Genomic DNA, 22,555 nt, shown 5'->3' with positions numbered 1-22,555 from the left:
GCTGAAACCAAAATTTAATTATAGATTAAATTATTGTTGATTATTTTGACAATTAATCAAATTTTCTGACAATTAATCAATTAATTAAGTGATCAACAACATTAAAACAAGGCCTGAAACTAATAGGTTAAATTGTCGCTTATTTTGACTATTAAATTAATATTCTGACAATTAATCAATGACATTAAAACAAGGGCTGAGACTAACAATTTAGGTTAAATTATCACTTATTCTGACAATTAATTGATTGTTTTTGGTAATTAATCCAATTTTTTAAATGGCACATTTTGCAGATTTTTTATTTAATCACGTTAAACAATTTTCAAAATGCATGAATAGATTTTTAACAAATAGCTTAATTTGTTTTTTAAATAAATTTTAAAAAAAATCTTTTTTGCCTAAAATGCATTAACATAGCAATCTTTTAGCTTGGGGTGGCAGTAAAAACAGGAGAAATGTGTGAGCTAATTTAAATAGTTTTTCACAGAAATTGTTCAGAGTAAATTTGAAGCTAGAAGTGGAATTTACCAGAACGCATGTCATCTTGAAGGGAAAAGGTTTTTCCTACAAAATCCCCCTTTGATGGGAAGTAAAAGTAGTGACCTCCCTTTGCAGAATAAAAAAACTCGGCCAAGCTTTTTGTCTCCATGTTGCCTGAAGGTGAAAGAAAAAGATAGAACAGGAAGGATGACAGCAAAGCCAGGAGAGGAAAAGTGAATGTGATGAATGGAGAAGGAAGTGTGTGCTTGTGTTAGACAGGCGAGCTCTGACTGCAGAACCGACCCGAACGCCGTTTCCCCCCACAGCTTTGGATCAGCGCCTTGGTAGCTGCTACATTAGCCTCATTAGAAATGCAAAGCAGGCCAATTAGCAGCAGAGAGTGCAGGAAGTGACACGTTCCACCTGAAGAAGCCCACAGAACAGACAGCGTCAGTGTCCGCAGCCTGCAATAAATCACGCCTGTGTGAATCTCTGCACACTTTTATGGGCTCATTAGTTATAGCTGAGGGAAAAAAAACCTGCAGATTTACATTTGAATCCAGACTGAGTGAAACTCAGAAACTCTCCAGTCTTTCTCACCAATGTATTGCTGTGAAAATGGTTGCAAACAAGTGTGGTTAGTTTTTGATTTGATCCGTTTCAGGAGGTGTCAGACTGTTTCCCTCTGATACAACGCAGTCTGCGCTGAGCGTCTTTTATTTGACAGATCCAGAGTTTCATCATCGTATCGGGAAAGAAAGAGAGTATCTGATTCAAAAGAATTTGAGTGGAAAATATACAGCTGCAAGAATATACTAACTTTATGCTGTCTCCTCGGTAATATCGTCACAGAAACATGTCGTTTTCTGGGATTTGGATCTTTTTGGGATTATTCAACATAAAGGCATCTGATAGGTATTTTCCTTTCGAACCTAAATAAAAGAAAGAACCACATACAACGTATATGAATTTTAAGTTGAGCTTTTGCAAAAGGGAAGGCTCTGCCAACTTTTCCTCCGAACAATTCACAGAGCGTTCTGATCTGTTTTCACCTGAGCTCCTGTTTTTATTGTCAAAGAAGAACAGGCAAGGGGGCAGTCAGGAAAAACAACAGAGGTCGTAAAGCTTCTAACCCAAACATCTAACAACCCAGTTCCAGATGTGATATCTGATCAAAAGTCTGAGCCCGGTTCAAATCTCGGTCAGTACTGTCAAGAAAACAAAATACGACTGTTCACAGGTAGTTACTAAATTAGGAGGTGTTCTTGCAAAAGGATTTAAGGTCTGAGAAACTTAGTGTTAACTATTTCTCGTAAAGTTGAACAGACAGTAGTGACCTCCAGGTCAGTTAAAGAAGAGAACACTTTAAACAGAAAATCACAAAGATCTATAGGCTTAATGTGAACTAAAGTAAGAATAAAATGATAATACCAAAAAATCTCTAACAGCATCTCTTAGTGAGTCGGATATCTCAGGCAGCAAGTGACAATATCTTCTCAAAGATACGGAAGAGGATTAGGGCCATTGACAAAACGCTTACTTTTTCTTCATAAATCTGGCTTTAATCTTGTGGGATTTAATTTCTGGGGGGGAAAAAAACAAAACAACTCAGAAATCTGAGAGAAAAAAAATCAGAATCCTGAAAAAAAGCCAGAATTTTGAGAAAAAGAGTTCTGATTTTGAAAAGTCAGAATTTTAAGATTATAGTCAAAATTCTGGAAAAAGCAGACAGAAAAAAAAAATTCTGAGAAAATAGAATTCCGAGAAAAAGTCAAAATTCTGAGTGAATTGATCTCTGAGATAAAAAGGGGGAGATTTTTGTTGCAAAAATCACTTTTTTCCCCCCATAAAAATACTCTTAGGAAGGTGACAACATTGTTCTCAGGTAATTAAAACACTTTCTCATCACCTTTTTTTCTTCCACTTGCAGGTTCTGGTTTGGCACACTCGCACAGAGAAACCGCACCTCGCCAACGAGCCCAAACTCAAAAAAGATATCGTGGATATCGAGGTGTGATGCTGTCACACCTTCAACTTTGGAGTGAGCGACAGTGACCTGCTTTCTGCCCAGAACAGGCGGAGACGATCCGAACAGCGGGCAAAACTCTGAGGGTCTGCATGATTCATGACTCTGCCGTCCATCAGAATGTTGCTTTTGGGAGAACTGGACTCGTCTAAAAAGAGCTGCAACATCCTGGACTTTTTGTGTTCGTCCATCCACATCCTGCTGATGTAACTACAAAACGTATAAATGTGAAACATTGTGCTGCTAAACTGAGAAGTGCCATGTGTGTCACTTTGATTCATCGTGTTGTCGAACTGACTGTGGGACGGCGATATAAAGAGGTCAGACGGATAATATGCGACTCTGTTGTCTGTTTTCAAAGCACATATTAATAATTAATAATTACACCGTCTGGAGAATGAGCAATCACTACTCTGGGAAGATGTTCGCTCAGTTTTTTTAATTCAGAAAAAAATATGCACACGTATAAACCTATAATTATGTTATTTAACAGATGAACAAAGTGGGAAATAACTTCATTATCACCAAACCTACTTTGGATTGATAGATTCTCCATGTTTTAACAGAATTGACTAATTAGGTCTGGCAGTTAAATAGTTCCATACATTTATCTTTAATTTCATTGGTTATGCATTTAAAATGTATATATATATTTCTGCAATTTTTACAGCCTCTATATTGTGTCTGAGTAACATCATGATGATGATTTTTTGACAACACTTAATTTGTATTATCACAATATCCCAAAATATTTTGATTATAGGTACACAGAAGATCCAATGTGGGAAAAAAAGAACAAAAACCTATTATAACCACACCTGAAATACTCCAGCTTACCAAAACTTACATCCATGACTATTAGGATTCAGTTTTTAAGGTGTTTTATAAAACCAGTACAGTTTCTCCATAAATATTGTTTCCTTTCTGCAAAGCAACATAACTGCTGCATTTATTGATTCAATATTGCTGCAGATGTGTTTCCATAGAAAGCTGCCCTGTTGTATTACTGTCTGTATTATTGAAAGCTGTATTATTGTCCACTTGTTCAGTATAAAGTGAAAAATAACATCGATTTGAAAGATTAGAAGAAAAATATGTCCCCAATTTTGAATTTGAAACCTTTGTTGTCAAGTTTTAAGTAGTAAACATGTACCAAGGTTAGGAGTTACATAAATAAAAACTAAATAATGAGCCGCCGCCCCAAGGAACCCTGAGTTTTATACGGTAAAAATGGGATTTTTATCCAATCCCCATCGTCTCAAAGTGAATTCCTTTTATTCCAATTCATGTCTGTTCTTCTGGATTTCCCATCAAACGGCTCAAATGATCATTTCGGGTCAAAAGTTTCTTTCAGTCATGAAGCACAGTAAGATTAAAAACAGAAAACCTGAAATTTTGGAATAGCAGAAAATGACTTCCTGCTTTAGGACCGTAAAACTTAAATGAGAAGACAAGGACGAAAAATAAAAACAGTAAAAAGTTTAGGATTTCAGAGTCTTTATTCAAATTGAACCTCATTAAATTTGAAAGAACAAAAAAGGAGCAAACAATTCAGCGGTAGAGTTGAAGGTCAGACAGAGATAAACACAGGATCCTTCCACTATATCATTGTTTTTAATCACAGAATTCACCATTTCTCTGCACTTAGGCACCAGAAATATTAATCAGACCACAAATAAACCTGGAGGACTTTCATTTTATTGTAATGTTTACATAGAGTGCAGCAGTTATTGCATGGCAGAAACGGATAATGACCGGACCCATCCAAAGGTTTCATACAGGTCCTTCTTTTCAACCTCTGATTGGTCATCCAGGTTTATTTGTAGCAAACTGTTTCTCTTGCACCACACACGACAAAAAGCACCACAATAAAGACGGCAGAGAGATCGCTTACTGGGGACGAAACGCTGCAAGAGTCGCACCGGTTCTGAATATCAGAAAAGTTTCAGATGGATCCGAGTTACCAGGACAACAACACAGCTGGAGATACGCCCCGTGGCCTGTGATTTCAGCAGGGATTGTGGAGGAGAAAAATGGCTCATTTTAACAACAAACTCATTTTATTCTTTTTTTTTAGAAAATCACAGATGAAGTAACCTGAAACACCTAGAGGAACAGTGGATGGCTCAGCAGTTAAAATGTAACATCAACATTTTGAGGTTTTAAAGCACCAGCAGTTTTAGTGTGCGATGAGAGTACACACCTCTCACACAGACTACGACCCTGCTAAAGACCCTGCTGTCTCCTGGGACGGATTAAAAACTCATTTGTCTCCTTATCGTGTCAAAACAAACAGTGATCGGTTTCAGAGGCTTTGAAATAAACGTTTGGACAGAACTGAACCAGATCTGCGGGAGGCTACTGTCTAAACTAGCTGTCCTTTTCTTACTGTGCTGCCATGAACTTTAAAGGCGACATATTACGCAAAATTCGCATTTTGAACGTTTTTGTATTTCCGTTTGGTTCTGAAAACAATCCAAATGTTTTTTGGCAATAATTTTTGTGTGTGTGTGTGCTTGGAAAATGAACAGTTTCACAAACCTCCAGAATGTAACGTCACAAGTCAGCAGGCACTGCCCGTTACCTAGCAACTCCAGTGTAGGCCAGCCCGTTACCTAGCAACCCTGATCTGAGTTCCACCACATTTGGTGCTGGAAAAGACAAGTGTTTTATTGCTGATTTACCAACCAGAACCACTTCAAGCAGCAGGAGGCTCTACCTCTGCTTTTCAATTCAATTCAGGGAAACTTTATTGATCCCAAAGGGAAAATAAATGTTGTTGCAGCTCATTAATTCAGATTCTTCAAAGAGCTATTGAAGGCCGTTGGCAGGAAAGCTCTCCCTGTAGCCGTCTGTATTACAACAAATCTGAAGAAGCCTCTGACTGAAGATACCCTGTTTTCTTAGAATAGTCTCATGAAGAGGATGGTCAGGGTTGTACATAACTTTCTTTATTTTATGAAGAATCCTTCTTTGCATAATCAAAGATGTACAAAGATACAAAAGTTTATCTTTGTACAAAGATGTATAAAGCTGTATGGTTGTATACCTGCAAATCTGTTTGCAGCCATTTCAGTTTCAGGTTGTGGCCAGCAGCAGCTATTTAAATTTAAAGTGACAAGACAAATCAGTTCGTAGGCAGAACTGACCAGACTAAAATCTCATTATCTAAGAATGATTTTGTGCAAAAAAATATTTTATGAACATGTTTTGTGTCGCCCATAAACCTATAGCATAATAGGTCACCTTTAAGCATATTTTCATTAGCAGCTACTTCCCTTCTTAAATCTTAAATTGTGGAAACTTTCTTTCCCCTACGGTCAGAAGGAGCTCCAAGAAGTGCAAATGTTTTATTTTGTTCTTGAAGTGAAAATCAAAATCAATATCTAAGAACTGCTGAGTTGCTCTTATGTTCACTGATATATTTGGGCACAGGAGGATTTGCTCACTAAATAATCAAACAGAACCTGCAGTGATTGTAATATTGCTTCACTTGAATGCTTTATTTAATTTATTTTACAAGGGAAATTGTTAAAATCTGTAACTACATGTGGAAAATGACATTTAAAGTATAAACCTGCAGCAGAACCTCACAGAAATGCCAGACTTATCCCCCTCTTCTTTGAAAATGCAGGAGTTTCTTATCGTTTTCCATAGAAATGCAGTACTGCTCAGACAAGTATCTGCTGTGTGCTTCTGTTGGCCCAACAGAGGGAGTCAGGGAAGAGAGGAGAGTTCAATGTACATTACCGAGGAAAGGTTGAGGCAGGAAGCATAGACCAACAACAAGATATCCATATCTACTGTAGGTACTGAACCACGATTCACTAACTCTACGTTTCTGTAATGATAAAGGCTTACGTTAGCGTTAGCAGCTTCCTGCTTGTTACTCTGTTGTCGTTTTTCAGACAACAACAAAAGGAGACGGATCAGAGGAGGAACATTTGGAAAGGCGGGGAACACACAGCTGCCGATCTTTCTTAATATTTTTTTAAAGTTGTTAAATCATTATTAGTAGTTGTAGCAACGTTGTGCATACAGGAGAGTAAGTCAGTCTGATGCGTCCCTGCCCCCCACCGCATCCTCTGGACTCGGTCCAGGTTACTTCCACAGTTGAGTGCTGAGGGTTTGACCCGAAGCTGGTGCTGGAGAAGCGGACCAACCGGTGGTAGGCACGGCGGCGGCTGGTCCTCCGCCACCCAAACCCATGCTAGACATTTGCTGTGATTGTGGGGGGGGAAAAAACAAACAAAACACCAGAGGAAATTCAGTTTTTTTTTTATCCTTAAGAACAAACGCAGGTTCTAAAAACACCAATACAATAAAGGTCGACTCCTTTTCCCTGTGGACATGGACTAGGCTGGTGTGGGTCAAGTAAGAAATATTTCACTATCACGATATTAAAAACACTTTTTTTCAACCTGTTGCTAACATTATACATCATTAAGAATATAATAACTTCAATGAAATCTGTTGTTAGTTGTCTTTCCATTGAGCATAAAAGTATGCAATTTGACATTTTAACCAAAATATGTAAATTTCAAAAATATCTATTTTTTTGCTAGAACATTTCAGCACTAGGATGAGGTGTTTTCTTTTGCCATATCAAAATTGGTTTATTTCATAAAACTGCAATGGAAACAGGAGTCAGATGATCAACAACCGGATGTTACTACTGGCGAAAACCACAAAGAAGACGACAACAGGAAGTAGTTGGAGGATGAGGGCTTAGCTTGTTTTTTAATGACTTAACATATGAATTCACATATGATACATACATACATTTTTTATTCAATGGAAATATAGCAATTTCTATTGAATAAAATAATTTTTGACATTAGCAGAATATAGACAAAGTTTTGCTCATATTTGTAATGGAAATGCAGCTAATGTTAATAAAATTTGAATTAAACAAACTAAGAGTTAAAAACGTGTAAAAATCTAGATAAACTGATTTACAGATTGGCCATTGCCTTTTTATGTGGTTCTGTTTGATTCTCATCTCCTCTCAGTGTTCTGTCCGAGATTTCATCCATTGAGCTCAATTTCAACCAGGCTCAGAAGAACAAAGATATTACACTTCTCTGTTTACAGCAATAAGAATGGGTTTTTAATTTCTGAGCAATGAAAGCAGTCATTATTGTCAGAAGATTGCAGCAAGACGAAGGAACGGTTTGCTTCAGCCATCGTTTATGTGCAGAATTATGATGCATATCTGACGTTAATGATGTAAAAGGCGGATAAAATGAAACATGACCGTTCAGACTGCAGTTCGGACTTGAAAGCAATCAGATATACGATTTAATTCCACATATGAAGGTGGAACAAATTGGATTTTTTTGGAGTGTAAAAAGATCGGAATTGGGCCATTCAAACTGCTGTGAAAAAAAAAATTAATCGGATATGGGTCGCTTTTACCTAACAGAGTCAGCTTGCTCTACTTGTGTTATTCTGTAAAGATCAGAAAAACAATGAATGGACACTTTTTTTCACATCACACGAGTTACATGATCAACAATAGGATGTTGTCACTGGCGCAAACTATGAAGAAGACGAACAGGAAGTAATTGGAGGTTGATGGTGCGTCATGTTTTTTAAATTACTTAAACTTATTCACATGTGATTTTAATTTAGTTTCTTATTTAACAGAAGCTCTGCAATTGCCCCCCAAAAAATCAACATTAAAAGAAAACAGACAAAGATTTTCACACATTTGTAATGGAAATCTGTGACATATTTACTGAGGGATATCGTAGTGTGAGACGCTCAAAACGGCCGGTGCGCACTCCCCATTCAACATCCACCTTTCATTCTGTCTTATCTATTATAAATGTTCCTCGCTGCAGCCTCTCTTATCTGCTCACCTGAGTGCTGTAGGGGTGTGTGTGCGTGTGTGTTCTCTGACATCCCCTGCAAAAATGGTACACACACATATATCCTCACCCGCACATCTGTACATGTAGTTCTGTGAGAACTAGTTTGACAGCTATATGTGTTTCTGTGCTGCCTCATCACAAAGGTGAGGTTGGGGAGAGAAAGCAACAAGAAAAGCATCTTATGGCAGAGCTGGTGTCAAAACGCAGGGTTTTTTTTGGACTCCGGTTTTCATTGGCGGCGTTATTTACCAGCAGCAGACTCTAGATTTGCTGAACATCTGGTCCAAAGTGGACTGAAAAGCTGCCAGGTAAACAATCTCATAGGAATGCCAGAGCTTCCTTATTTCTCTGAAGCTCTTTCTTTTTTTTCTTAACAGTTTCCACAGCTCTAACTAAACGTACGGCTCATTACAGCGGGCAACAAAGAGCTGCTAAAATCCAGTTTTTTGTCAGTCTGTTAGGGTATCTTCCTTTCCCAGCTGCCAGCTCCGACAGTTCGCTTCCAGCTAATTGACGGCTCTTCATCCGAGAATCTGATTTAAACCTTCACTCCATGCTGACAGTTCATCATTTCACTTCTAAATGATCATTACAAACATTAAAACTATAAAATTATCACTGTCGCATGCGGCTATTACTGCCTTGTTTAACATTTACCGTCTCCTACCTTAAGTTGAGTGTTATTAATTATGGAATATAAACTCATTTGAGTCAACTTTAAAATTTAAAGCACAATATTTAATATTTGGTTAAATGAGTCCCATCTAAGGCTACAAACTTAAAATCAACGACATTAGCCTGCGTTATTCAGTCTAAAACTAGTTTGAATTTGTTTGGGATCTTTGTCCTGTTGAAACAAGTTTCATTTATGGGTTATTATTTTATAGCACATTTGAGTAACTGTTACTTTCATTTATTGTTAATTTTGTAATTTGACATCTTGAAATTGGGCTTCTGTCTCTTTAAGAAGCTGCTGGTTTTTCTAACACTCTGCTATTAGCAAGTAAACACAATGTTTCTCTTTTATGCTGTTTATAACAGTTTTTATTGGCGTTGCAACAGAGAAGAAACTCCGATGATGAGCTCAGTAGGCGCGCAGTTACAACAGGTGTTGCTAATTGCTGCTGCCACTAGTCTAGAGGAGCTGGGTGGTGAAAGGGGAATCTGCAAATACTTGATACGCCCTCTAAAAAGTCTATTAACTAAACTTTTTTAATAGTTTAAGCACAAATTATACCTCAATATGCATTAATACACAGAGTGGAAACTGTCCTATCGTAACCACAGAAGCTGGCATCCAATGAGCAACAAGAAAAATTTATGTCGCTTCTGGATTTGCTGCTTTGCAAAAGCTAGCCAATATCATGTCAGGTAGCTTTGCTTTGAGATATTTCAGCTTCACAAACTGCATTTTATTTTGGAAAAAATAAAAATGTGTCCACTCTAAAAGTAGAAACAATACTGGAAGAACGCAGAAAGATAAATGAACGGATCAAACTAGATGGCAATGCAAAAAGTGAATTTCATGGCTAAAGGGAAGCTTGAAGACTTTAAACATAATTGGTTACCAGTAGCACATCTTGTGACATGTAAACAGAGGTGTGTTTATTTTCTACGTCTGCATAATACAACATTTCTAATAAAATATTTGTGATCAAATCTACCATACTGTTTTCAAGATAATGAGGTATAAAGATTTACAGACTCTAGCAAACAAATCCCATATAGAATAATAATTATTCAATTAACTAAAGTTAAGACTGTAATTTTTCAACTGTGCATATAAAAGTTAAAAACAGCAGATTAGAGCTGCTGCTGTGGAGGAGTTGATGAGGAGAATAAGTCCTGAGCTTTAGAGAAAAGGGAGGACAACACAACACAGGGCCATGAATCGCCTGCTAGGATAAGCATGACCAAACTGTGACACTGGATTTATGAGATTTAAACTACTAAAACAGCAAAGGTGTGCTCTCTAGTCCACCAAAACACAGAGGGAACCTGGATTAATGTCCTTATGGGTTACCTGGCTCATGTTCCACTGTCCCTGCTGCGGCTGCTGCTGTCCTTGCTGCATGTTGTAGAGGTTTTGTCCTTGGCTGGCCGGCGTCCCTCCCAGGTAGCCGCCGTTCGGCAGCGTCACGCCGGACATCGATGGACCGCCACCCATCACGGCCGTGGTTGGGAGGCTTCCTCCCATCGCTGGAGGGAAACCTGGTGGGTTGAACTGCATCTGGGGCTGGCCCAGGTACGATCCTGCTGGGGGAAACGACACAAACACAAAAGGAGTGGGAAAATATTCAGGGTTATTAATGATCATGGTAAAATTCCAACATTTTAAAACATTTTTAAGGTTAACTTTTACATCAACATGTCTGGATATAAAAACAAATTTAATTTGTATTGAGGAAGGAAGAATGCATGGACGGACGGACAGATGGATGGATGGAAGACGGACGGACGGATGGATGGAAGATGGGTGGATGGATGGGTGGATGGACGGATGGATGGATGGAAGACGGACGGACGGATGGATGGAAGATGGGTGGATGGATGGGTGGATGGACGGATGGATGGATGGACAGATGGAAGATGGATGTATGGATGGATGTATGGATGGATGGAAGAGGGATGGATGGATGGATGGATGGATGGATGGATGGATGGATGGATGGATGGACGGACGGACGGACGGATGGATGGATGAAGCGTCTTATTCCTCTCATTCAGAATGAAGCATCATAAAACTCCCTTCATCTCCATTTCTGATCCTAATCATCTCCCCATCAATGCAGCTCAATAATCAATAATCAACATGGCCTCCACTCTGGATCTGCTGACTCTCCTCCACTTCGCTCAAATCGAATCCCAAACTGCCGCTCGCTACTTGTGATGTGTGTACGTACAGTAGGAGCGGCGCCCACGCAGCACAAACACAAACGCTGCTGACGCTTCAGTCTTCACATCTAATAAGTGTGAGATAACTCCGCAGACGCTCCGCTCTGCTCACGCCGATGCTGCGATGCCCCGCTGAATGCAGCAGAGACTGGAGTTGGCAGCATTTCTGCACGCTGACCTTTCATCTGCCACCATTCTCTCTCATTTTCAACACGCATCACTCCTGGAGTGCACCAGTGTGTAGACGTGCGGCGCCTTTTCTTCACCGAATAAACACACGTCCTCACCAGGCAAGCTGCAAATCAAACCCCACCTTCTTCAAATCTAACGGGATTGGTCTCAAACATTTGTGCTACTTTTGTGCAGCAACATTTTTTGTTTGTGCCGCTTTCATTTTAAGGATACTAATAAATGTTCCCATTTCCAACTGAGCATTTCTTAATATCTTTAAAATCATAGCAGCACAAACAAAAAATTTTGCTGCACAAACCAGCACAAACGTAGCACAAACGTTTGACACCAATTTTGTTTAAATTTTGTAAAAGGAGGAGGACTGGTTGACTTTTTGACCTTTAAACTTTCATTAATATCTTCAAAGCCAGAGCAGCACAAACAATTTTGTTTTGCTGCACAAAAGTAGTCGAGTTAATTGACACCAATTTTGTCTGATTTGAATTAGGTGCAAGGGCTGGTTGACCTTTCACGACCTCTGGCAACATTTCTTAATATCTTTAAAACGATAGCAGCACAAACAAAAAAAATTTGCTACATAAACCAGCACAAACGTAGCACAAACGTCTGGCACCCATTTTTTTCTGATGTGAAGGAGGTGGGGGAGTTTCGACAATCCACAGCAGCTGAAAATGTTGCAATTCTGATCCTTAGTCAAACCGAATCTACCGAAGGAAAAAGTGTGATAAAAACTATTTTTTTACTGTGTAATTTCTTTTCTCAATGAATAAATGTCCTTAAATTAAACATTTTTCATTGTGGGACAATGCTGCTGCCTTGAAGGTCAACATACCCGCTAAAAAGCCTGGAGGTTTCTGTGAGTGCACTTCTGCAAAAAAGAACCAAACTAAATAAAATCACAGCTTTAGGAGCTGCTACTATGTTTACCAATTAACAGGAACTTCATCTGCTGATCCCAGTTAGATGCAGAAGGAGTTTTGGATGAAAACACGCCCATATTTGGTATAAAATAAGGCCTTATAGGTAGCTGCTCACAGATAAAGTGGGATTTGCTCCTGTCTGCAACAATAAACCCCTGCAGAGGTTGTGCAGCTTAGAGGAAAACACAACACCAAAAGGGTTCATATTCCAACAACTTCCATTAGCGGTAAGAACCTATAGTTTAACAGATCATATACCGAGCCCCTATAAATGCAGCCAGAGTTCAGAGGAAATGGTTATAAATCCCGTAAAACTGGATGAAAGTGCATAAAGTGTCTCTGCTGGAGCTTTGGACTGCAGAGAGAAACAGTAAAAGTCAGCTGACTGAACCTGGATAACAACTGGATATTAAAAATGGATGGCGGCTGATACCTGGTCCTCCGGCAGCAGGCTGTGGCTGGCTCTGCGGCTGACTGCCCACTGAGCTGCTGCCATACAGAGACAGGATGGAGTCCTTAGATAAAAGCTTCTTCTCCTCCACCTTTGTGGCAGTGGAGGAAGAGGAGGTGGAGGAAGTGGGGGGTTCCACCTGTGTAGGAGCTGCACTGGAGCCTGACTGAAAAAAAACAAGATGTGTAAATTTAGCCAAACATTGCAGATAAATATTTCTATAAATCTACAGTACACACTGCTTCAATTATACATGCTTAAAGGGCCAGTATCATGTATTTTCCAGGCATTTATAGCACAATTAAGTAACTATGCTAACTTAAGATTGTATAAAATGCTATATACGGCTCTGGAAAACAATAAGAGACCTCTTAAAATGATCAGTTTTACTCTTTATAGGCAAATGTTTGAATAAAATGAACATTATTCTTTTATTCTATGAAATACTGACAACATGTCTCCGAAATTCCAAGCAAAGATTTTGTATTTATTTTCATCTATCTAAAAAGTGACTTATAGGAAGATTTAGAGGCTTGTTTTAAGTAAATAATTCCTTAATATTAATGAAAAAGTTCTAGTTCCATTGGCAGATTATTTCACTTATGATATTTTTCCCGTGTTATAAGTTAAATAATATGCCAGTGAAACAAGAACTTTTTCATCAATATTAAGGAATTATTTACTTAAAACAAGCCTCTATATATTGCTGGGAAGTTCCTTTTAAGTTAGTTTGTCTTATTTCAAGAATACCAAGATATTTGCACTAAAAGCTAGACCAAAAATACTTGGTAAGATTTTATGTTTTTGAAGCGAATGCAAAAAGAAAAAAAACCGCAAACTATAACATGTAATTGTTGGTAAATTGCCTCTTAACCCTTCCCAGATTGATGTGTAGCAGCAGTTGGTTCTCCAAGATTGTTGCTGTTATTTTCCCAACATGAATTGCCAAAACAAACGGTGTTAATTGATCGGGATCGGTTAATTGAGTGTCTTCTTCTCCTCTTTAATCTTCCAGAGTGTACTTTCTTCTTCAACTTTGTGTCGACTCTGCTTTCCATACTTTGAGAGATTGTAATTATTTCCTTATCTCAGCACATTCAGGCGAAGTTTCATGAATATTTATTAGCTGAATTTAACTTTTTTTGCTTCAGCGTTGATCCCACGTGAGCTCAGGTAATGACGGACACATGGCGCAGTTTTACCACATATAACCTGGGATATAAGAAAGGAAGCAGAGAAAAGATTGAAAAACAAAGAACAAAGAAACAGATGAGCAAAAAAGAAAAGAGGAGAGGCCTTGTCACAGCTAAGTGAGACGGATTACATTAATTAGGCTGCTGCAAATAGAGGCAGACATGAACTCAAACATGCACTGATTTATTAAAAAAAACAAAACAAAACAAAAAATGGTGCAGCTGAAAGTAGCCAAGATGAGTTTGAGAAAATCTGAGTAATGGGACGGGGAATGGAGGAGGATTCACGAGTAACACCAGCAGAGACAAGTTGATAAACAGCTGCTCCTGCAACACACTCCCCGCTGAATAAACGCTCTGAAATCAGCGTCGCAAACATCCAAGAGTGTGTTGGCCTCTGCTGGTTAGCAGGCAGCGCTGTGCCCCTTCGTCTGGCCGTCCAATGACAGGAGGGAGGAGATAAAATGTAGAGCAAATGAACATGGGGAGGAAAAACAGAGAGAAATGTGGAGAGAAACGATAAGTAAGAGAGTGATGAAGAGGAGGAAGACAAAAGGAAAGAAGGAAGTGATGGTTCGCGCTGCATCACAGAGGTGAGTCAGGTGTTCAGAGGAAAGATGGAGCATCTATTAATAGCAGCAACACATTTGCATGAATCCTGCTTGGAGGAGCAGAGAGATCCTCACCTGAACCGCTTATATCAAGAGAAGAAGAAGAAAAGGAGAAGAGGAAGAAGAAGAGTGTTCGCAGAGTTAATGGATATATTTAACAGTGCTGAATGTAATTTCTGTTTCACTTTTACACCCAGGTGAGGTCTACAGGCGGAGCAGAGGCTCATCGCTGCATCTCAATCTGAGTGAGACGAAACGTCGTCCAGGTGAATTTGGAGATTCTGGGGAATTCAGGGTATTTCTGACAAAGCAGGTGATTCAAATTCAAAAAAACTTTATTGATCCCACAGGGAAATAAAATGTTGTAGCTCATTAATTCAGATTCTTCAAAGAGTTACTGTAGACAGTGACGGCTGTTGGCAGGAAAGATCTCCTGTAACAGTCTGAATTACTGCGAACCTGAAGAAGCCTCTGACTGAAGACACTGTTTTCTCAAGACAGAAGTGAATGGTCTTGATTTTATGAAGAATCCTTCTTTGGATAATCATCTTATGAACATGAACAAGTGTTGTTTTTCTTTTTAAAAAAAATTATAAGTAAAAAATCAAACGTATATGATGTAATTGATGTAAAGTAAAAAAGTTTTGTTGTGTTGAAATTCAAACAAAAAGGATCCATCAGATCCACAAACAGTGGCTGAGTAAAAAAATAAAAAATTCAAAATGCCTGATTGAACTACGTTCATGACCAATAGCAAAAATCTCAAATCTTATCAATCATTGTTGGTTTGGTTTCTAGTGAAAATATTTTCATACACTTGAAATGAGCCAAAACTAACTTAATAGTAACTTTTCAGCAAGATAAAGGAGCTTGTTTTAAGTAAATAATTCCTTAATGTTAGTGAAAAAGATATTAGTTCCACTTGTATTTTATCTGATAAGACACTACAATAAACTACATTATATCAATCAGTCCCTCCAGTTTCTTGAGAATTATCGTGGAAATTCACAAAAAATCAACAAATTATTATTATTACTTAATATTAAGAATGAATTGATATTTTAGCAGTTTGTGAACAGATTTTATTAATACATTCTGGCACAACCGGCCCTTTAAGAGCCTTCATGACCTTGATTTGACCCAAAACGAAAATGAGTTGGACACCCCTGAATTACACCAATTACATCCAGAATGGACCACTCCAAAGCTGCTCACTAAACATCTGATTGCCAGATACTCCAGAAACTTTAGATCCCTTTGCAGAGAAAGAGCGGCGGAGCAATCAGACGATTTCTCGCCACAGCCAACCAGGTGGCTGACGATGTAAGATGCTCTCACTCCTCTAAGCGACACTCGCAGCGCCGCTCATCATCTCCGACTCTTCCAGAGAAGCGAACAGCATCATGCACTCCATCCACATAGTGTGTGATGCCTTGCAGGGCTCCTAGCAGCACATTGTGTAATAGAAAACCTCTCCAACAAGGCTGCATTCTTCTCACCCTGTGTTTGTGCTGATGGCTGCAGCCGGAGCACTGAATTACTGCTCTGACAGCCTTTTCCTCACTGTCGCTATTCATAGACCTCTACAAACACACACACACACGCACACACACACCTTTCTTTCTTTCTCTCCACGTTTTCCCATCATGGATTGAAAATACCCATACACTCCCCTCTGACAGACCATCTGTGGCTTTAAAGCCACGCCACGTTTTGTGTAGATGTGTGTGTGCGCCGCAGATTTTGTGCTAATTTTCTAAAAACAAAAGCAAAGCTTGCCTTGGAGAAACTGAATTATGGCGTGCCAAAGAGGAACAGCATGAAATGGAGACCAAAATAAATCAAAACAAGGGGAAACGGATCAGGGACTCAAAGAAAGAGGAAAAAAAAAAACAAGAGGCCACTGATCACCACCAGTTCTCTGTTCTCTCTGCGACTTTTACATCTATACATAATTCTTGTCGGGATTGAACATTCATAAACAGGGCTTTAGACTGCAGCCAGAGCTGCCTGACAAGTTACCAGTACTGACCCTTTGCACGTGACGTCACAGTCTGCAGAACTCCGCCCACTCCGCCATGACTGACGCCAAAACAACCAATGCGCTCCTTTAAAGCTAGTCTAAAAACAGACATCTGAACCTAATGTTGCTTCTATTTAGTTTATTTCACTGTAAAAATGGTCACGGGGTGCTGCGCGGTCGGCTGCACAAACAGACAAGGATGAAAACCAAACTTGTCATTTTATTGTTTAACTTTATCGAGGAAAGAGACGGCGGTGATGTAGCCAAGCATATATGGAAAAAACTGATTAGCATCTCGTCTTTCATATGTTTTTAAGGCTGCTCCGGCGTAAAGGGGAAACGGTGTTTATGACACAGTGATATAAGTAATGTGGTGTGAATTAAGGCAAAGTCAGTAATTGGATCAACACGTCAGGAGGGAGGAAGTATGGGTTGGTTTTTAAGCTAGCTATTTCCAACTTTTGTAAATACAGCCATCTATCTGCTCCAACCGGTTGTGTTAAATTCACTGATAAATTAGCTCGACTCGAACAAATAGAAGCTATGAATAAACGGGAAAAACCAACTGTGGTAAACATTTTCAGTTGCCCTGTTCAGTATTGCTGTCCCTCACTTCCTATCTCCGTCATGGTGCCTCGAATGATTAAGTGACGTAGTTGCAGAAGGTCAATACCAACAAGTGATAAAACTGTTGCTTCCACAGGAATTGGTGCCCATCAACAGCAGCCTTGTTTAGTCTGATTTAATTGAGCTCTTGTTTGTCTAAAAATTCAGGTTAATTTGGGAAGGTGTGAATGTGCAATCCATCTCTGATGTGAACCAAAGAAGCAAACTCTGGTCCGCCTACAAACCCAGGTCTCAGTCTCACTGAAGTGAACTCTGGTGCGGTTTGCTTGCATATGTGAACACCAAGCAAAGCAGAGACTGCTCCACCAAGTGGACTACAATGCAGGGCATTCTGGGTAAATTCAACTAAAACAAACACGCTAATCTAGCACTAGCTAAAGAACTGATGTGTGCTGTTTGGGCAACTACTAAAGAGAAATCCTACAACCACTAAACTCTGACACCACAGTTTTGTTTAGATTTTTTGAAGAAGGAAATTGTGCTCAGTGTCTTCTTCAGAGGTTTCCATCAGTGGTTTTTGTTGCAGCGCCCCCACAGGCGAGGGGGGGAACTGGTTTTTCAAACAGTTTGATTTGTTTCATGCAGTGAAAGTCTGAAAGCCAACAAAACCAGCTCAAAAATGTAACAAATGTTGCGATTTTGGTCAGAAATCAAACCAAGTCTACCGGACTATCAGGTGTGAAATGACCCAGAGATAAATAACAACCAATACTCTAAACCAATATGGATTGTGATAAGTTATGCAATAATAAATAAATGTTATGCATTTGAGCTTTCTATGCCACTTGAGGCTTATTTCGTAATGACAAAGACTGCAACATTTTAATAAAGTTGTTTAGTTTTCAGATGCTGAATTGACAAGTGACTGTCAACAGACAGGGTAAACGTTTGCAATGAACCCAAAGCAGAAAAACTGTAAAACGGTTAGTTAAGCAATTCTCTGTTTATTTCAAGTCATACTGCCATTACAGCATTCACCAACAATAGTGCAGGTTTTCTAAGTTTCATGCAGGAAAACCTGCATGTTGATTGAGACCAAACAGTCGTGCTTTTGGACTGCAGGAGGAGGTTGGAGTACCCAGAGAGAACTTGAAAACTCCACAAACATATTTGAAGCCAGGATCTCGTTGCTGCAGGGCAGCAGTGTCATGCAGCTGTGAGTGGAAATCTGGAGATATATTTACATAACAAATAGCAACTCTTTATTTAAAAAGAACACTAAATGTATTTGTTGTAAGTAACAAAGTGTGGATCAACAAATGCATTATTTACTTAACTACACAGAGACTCTGTAGACTATAATTCAAATTATGTACAAAGAACAGAACAGTCAGTTACTGGCTTGTATCCAGAAACTGTTAAAACAGGGAAAAGAATAATTTTCTTTGCAAACTGTACCAAAAATGTCTTTCTGGATCTGTTAATGTGTTAAACTGTGAATCTGTTGTTGTTTCAATAACCTACTAATGTGCTGTACTTTAAAACCAATTAAAAATATGCATAGAAATGACAAAAGTGCTAAACTTTGACACGTTCAAAAGCAATTTATCATAAATAAATCTTCTACTATATCATTCATTACTTATTTTGTTCTCAGTTCATCAATTTATTACAAAAATGTCTTCAACTTGTCTTCTATATGGGTGATATTTCTAATAAAAGTAAAATAAAAAGTTAAAATCAATCATAAACATAAATGTTTGTTTAAATGAAAAGCTTTTTTATTTTTAAAATTGGTCATAGCAAACAATAACGATGGGGTAGCTTTTTTCTTAAGATGTTTTACTTTTTAAATAAAACAAGTCAAAAATCAACTATAAAGTGAAATATTTGTTTTTGTATTTTAAAATAAATGTAATGGTAAAAGCAGAATCAGCCAGAACCCAAAACGCAGCCACAACAAGAGGATGGTTAACCAAAAAGTTTTATTACTAAAGTAAATGGTGTAGAAGGATGTGGTCACACTAGTGGGTCAGGGACGAGGAATCCACAGGGGTCAGGAGTCCAGCCGGGGGAGGGGAGGGTGAATGGACAAGGGGAGATCTGTGGGAGTCTCAGGGGACAAACAGACGACAGGGGCAAAATCCACCAACCAGAGGCTGAGTCGTGAAACGGTCCAGGGTCATGCACGGGAGGGTCTCAGGCAGTGAAAATCCAGAATCCAGAAGGCAGGAGGCAGGGTCAGAAACAGGCAGGGTTCAGCAACAGGACTTTCAACAGCAAAAGGATTAGGCAAAAATCTGTGGTCAAAAACAGGCAGGATCAGAAACCAGAAAACACTTTGAAACATGAGACAAGGCTTGAAAGCTGTGACAGGGGCAACAGACGATCTCGCACTGAGCTGGTGACGAGCAGCTGATTAAGTAGGGACCAGCTCAGTGCAGGTGAGGGCAATGAGCAATCAGCACAGCCAAGCCAGAGCTGAAGGGCTGGAATCATGACAATAAAAAGTTTTTCTTCGTGTGGAAATTCAAACAAAAAGGCAGCAGGTCCACCAGACCACAAACAGTGATTGAGTAAACAAAAATATAGACAACAGTTGTTTGCTACATATGACATAATCATTTCACAATAAAATACTAATAAATAAGTCGTTAAAACGCCTGAATGAACAACATTTATGATAAACAAAATCTTCCTTCGTAATTTTGGTCTAGTTGATTGTGAAAATACTTTAATACATTTGAAATAAGACAAAACTAACTTCCTAGTATCTTTTCAGCAAGATATAGTAGCTAGTTTTAAGTAAATAATTCCTTAATATTAGCGAAAAAAATAAGATAAGACACCTTCCTCCTGTTATAAGTGAAACTAGTACTTGTTTATTAATATTAAGGAATAATTTACTTTAAAAAAGCTTCTATATCTTAATGAAAAGTCACTGATAAGTTAGTTTTACCTTATTTCAAGTGTACTAAGATATTTGCCCTAGAAACTAGACCAACAATAACTGGTAAGATTTGTGTTTTTGCAGTGCAAGATGAGGATAAACTTTATGTTAGGAGGCATTAAACACGTCAATAAGCAGGTGAAAATAAACGCTTCCTCTAAATGTTTTGGTTGCTTTTGTTCAACATGTTTGTGACTTTGTTTGCAGAAGAGAGAGAGAGGAGGAGGAACGCTGGGGATAACACAAATCCATCCACGTCTCCAAAGCTGTAATCACATTTTTTTTATAATTGACATGCACGCAGACGGAGAGGCGTTCCTCAGCGCCTGTTAATAGCTGCTGGAATCAGAGCGCTGCCAGCTACCCGTACCTTTAAATCCCCAGTTAATCAAACTGTATTGTTGTGATTAGCTGGGTGTGTGAAATGCTGCAGAGAATTATCCAGCTGCTGAATCCAACACTCAGCCCCCCTGCGTGCAGGTTTATGTGTTCAAGGTGTAGGAACAGAACATAATTTCAAAGTCAACAAAGAATTAAGACGGCAATAAGTCACTGGTTCAATCACTTCTTCAGTCTGAGCAGAATCTATTAGTTTGTAAAAGTCATGGGTTACTTACCAACAAACAAAGAAAGCTAACCTTCACACCAACGCGGAGGCAATTACTGGCCCCTGCACTGCCAGAAAACTTTCAGGTTGAAATGTTGCATGAAATGTCAGTAAAGTGGAGAAGAAGAAGAAGAAAGAGGGGGGGATTGATCTGTTTTAATAGAAAAGATGAATAGACAGACTGATCTCTGTTTGTTTGGCAATGTTTGATGTTGTGAAAAAGGAACAAAATGTCATTTTGTGACTTTAAGTTATTATGGGTAACTGTGTTCTTCTGTTAGAAATCTTTACCTGGGGGTGGTCACGTGATCCGGACCAGTATGGACGCTTAGGAGCTTGCTCTGCCCCAGGACCTTATTAATTTTATAACTTTCTACTTTTGACATCTGCATTCTGTCTGTTAAACGGTCCATTGGAGATGCCGAAGTCGCAGCGTGACAAGGAATTCCCTATTTTTTCATCGACGGGCAAAAAAAGACCCACTCAACAGAACACACGTGCGGCTAGCGAAGCAGAGCTAACTGTTGCTGGCCCTTCGGAGCCAGCGGCAGCTAACCGAGCTACTATGGAGCAGATTCTGGCCGAGGTCAAATCCGTAGCCTCCCGGGTAAATGGAATGGATGAATCTGTCGGTGCCCGTCTCGATGGCATCGATGGCACTTTGAGTGAGATAAAGATATCCATTACCTCTGTGGAGGAATCCTTATCGTCTCTGTCCAACCGAACGTCACAGCTGGAGAAGCGAGCGGAGGAGGCCGAGGAGAGGATTTCCGCTGCGGAGGACCGTTCGGAGGACCACAGCTCTCGCTTAGCCGCCATGGAAAAAACAGTGGAGCGTCTTCTACTGAAAGTTGACGACTTGGAGAACCGCAGCCGCCGCAACAATCTGAAAATCATCAATCTCCCCGAGGGGGCGGAGGGCTCTACCTCTTTGGTGGATTTTCTCCAGTCCGCTCTTCCAGCTCTGGTTGATCTTCCTGCCGATTTTCCTTCGCTGGAGATCGAGCGGGCTCACCGAGCCTTGGCCCCCGCTCCCGATCCGGGCAAACCTCCGAGGAGCGTTCTGGTTCGGTTCTTAAGATTCTCTCAACGGGAGGCTGTGCTCAGGGCCGCTTTGAAGAAACGTGATATTCGACATGGCGGCTCCCAGCTGCGCTTCTACCCCGATTTGTCCTCTGAGGTCCTGCGTAAGCGACGAGAGTTTGATGCTGTTGGGAGAGCGCTGGCTCGGCTCAACAAGTATCGTGGATTTGCTTACCCGGCTCGCCTCCGTTGTCTGCATGAGGGTCGGATTCTCCTTTTTGACACTCCGGAGTCAGCTGCTGTGTTTTTGGACTCTATAAAGTGAGGTATCTCTTTCGCTCTCCATTGCTGTTGTTTTTGTTCTCGATGGCGCTGTAGAGAGTCTGACTGTTCTCCGAGTCGTTTCTGACCGTTTCGTTCCTCTCACGCCAAGTTTTGGACTATGAAAGCGTGACTACACTACGAACAATTTCATTTTGTATACTTAAGGTGTCTTGAACTATTGTATTGTATCTAAATATTCATTCTCTCTTCTATTAGAGAGAACGGAAACGAATATAAGCAAGGCAATGCATGCCAATATTGGTCTGTAATTCACTTATTCATGTATCAATATTATTTCACTTTTTTACCAATATTATTACATTTTATATTTTCCAATTTTCTATGGAGGGAGGATTGTAGGTGGTGTTCAATTTTCGTCCAGGGGCACTGATGCGGTTTCTTGTTGTCCTGTTTGTT

At 39.5% G+C, this 22,555-nt stretch overlaps 2 protein-coding genes across 6 annotated transcripts in view; one reads left to right on the top strand and one right to left on the bottom strand.

Moving 5' to 3' along the window:
• b3gat2 (beta-1,3-glucuronyltransferase 2) overlaps positions 1-3,697 on the top strand; it is a 41,883-nt gene extending 38,186 nt beyond the window's left edge. The window contains exon 4 of the mRNA XM_005795152.2: positions 2,411-3,697. Within this exon, the coding sequence (XP_005795209.1) occupies positions 2,411-2,497 (87 nt within the window). The 3' untranslated portion in view covers positions 2,498-3,697. The remainder of the gene's footprint in view (positions 1-2,410) is intronic.
• Positions 3,698-5,685: 1,988 nt separating this feature from the next.
• Positions 5,686-22,555, bottom strand: part of LOC102238269 (stromal membrane-associated protein 1) — an 85,145-nt gene continuing 68,275 nt past the window's right edge. For 3 of the 5 annotated variants that reach the window (XM_023327850.1, XM_023327853.1, XM_023327852.1), the window contains exons 9-11: positions 12,823-13,006; positions 10,406-10,638; positions 5,686-6,727 (exon numbers count right to left, since the gene is read on the bottom strand). In XM_023327850.1, coding sequence (XP_023183618.1) covers positions 6,608-6,727; positions 10,406-10,638; positions 12,823-13,006 — 537 coding nt within the window. In that variant the 3' untranslated portion in view covers positions 5,686-6,607. The remainder of the gene's footprint in view (positions 6,728-10,405; positions 10,639-12,822; positions 13,007-22,555) is intronic. The other 2 variants (XM_023327851.1, XM_014469422.2) reach the window with 1 other exon arrangement.

Source organism: Xiphophorus maculatus, chromosome 22 (genome assembly GCF_002775205.1).
Source record: "Xiphophorus maculatus strain JP 163 A chromosome 22, X_maculatus-5.0-male, whole genome shotgun sequence".
NCBI classification, from domain to species: Eukaryota; Metazoa; Chordata; class Actinopteri; order Cyprinodontiformes; family Poeciliidae; genus Xiphophorus; species Xiphophorus maculatus.
This window is presented reverse-complemented; position numbering and strand designations above follow the sequence as displayed.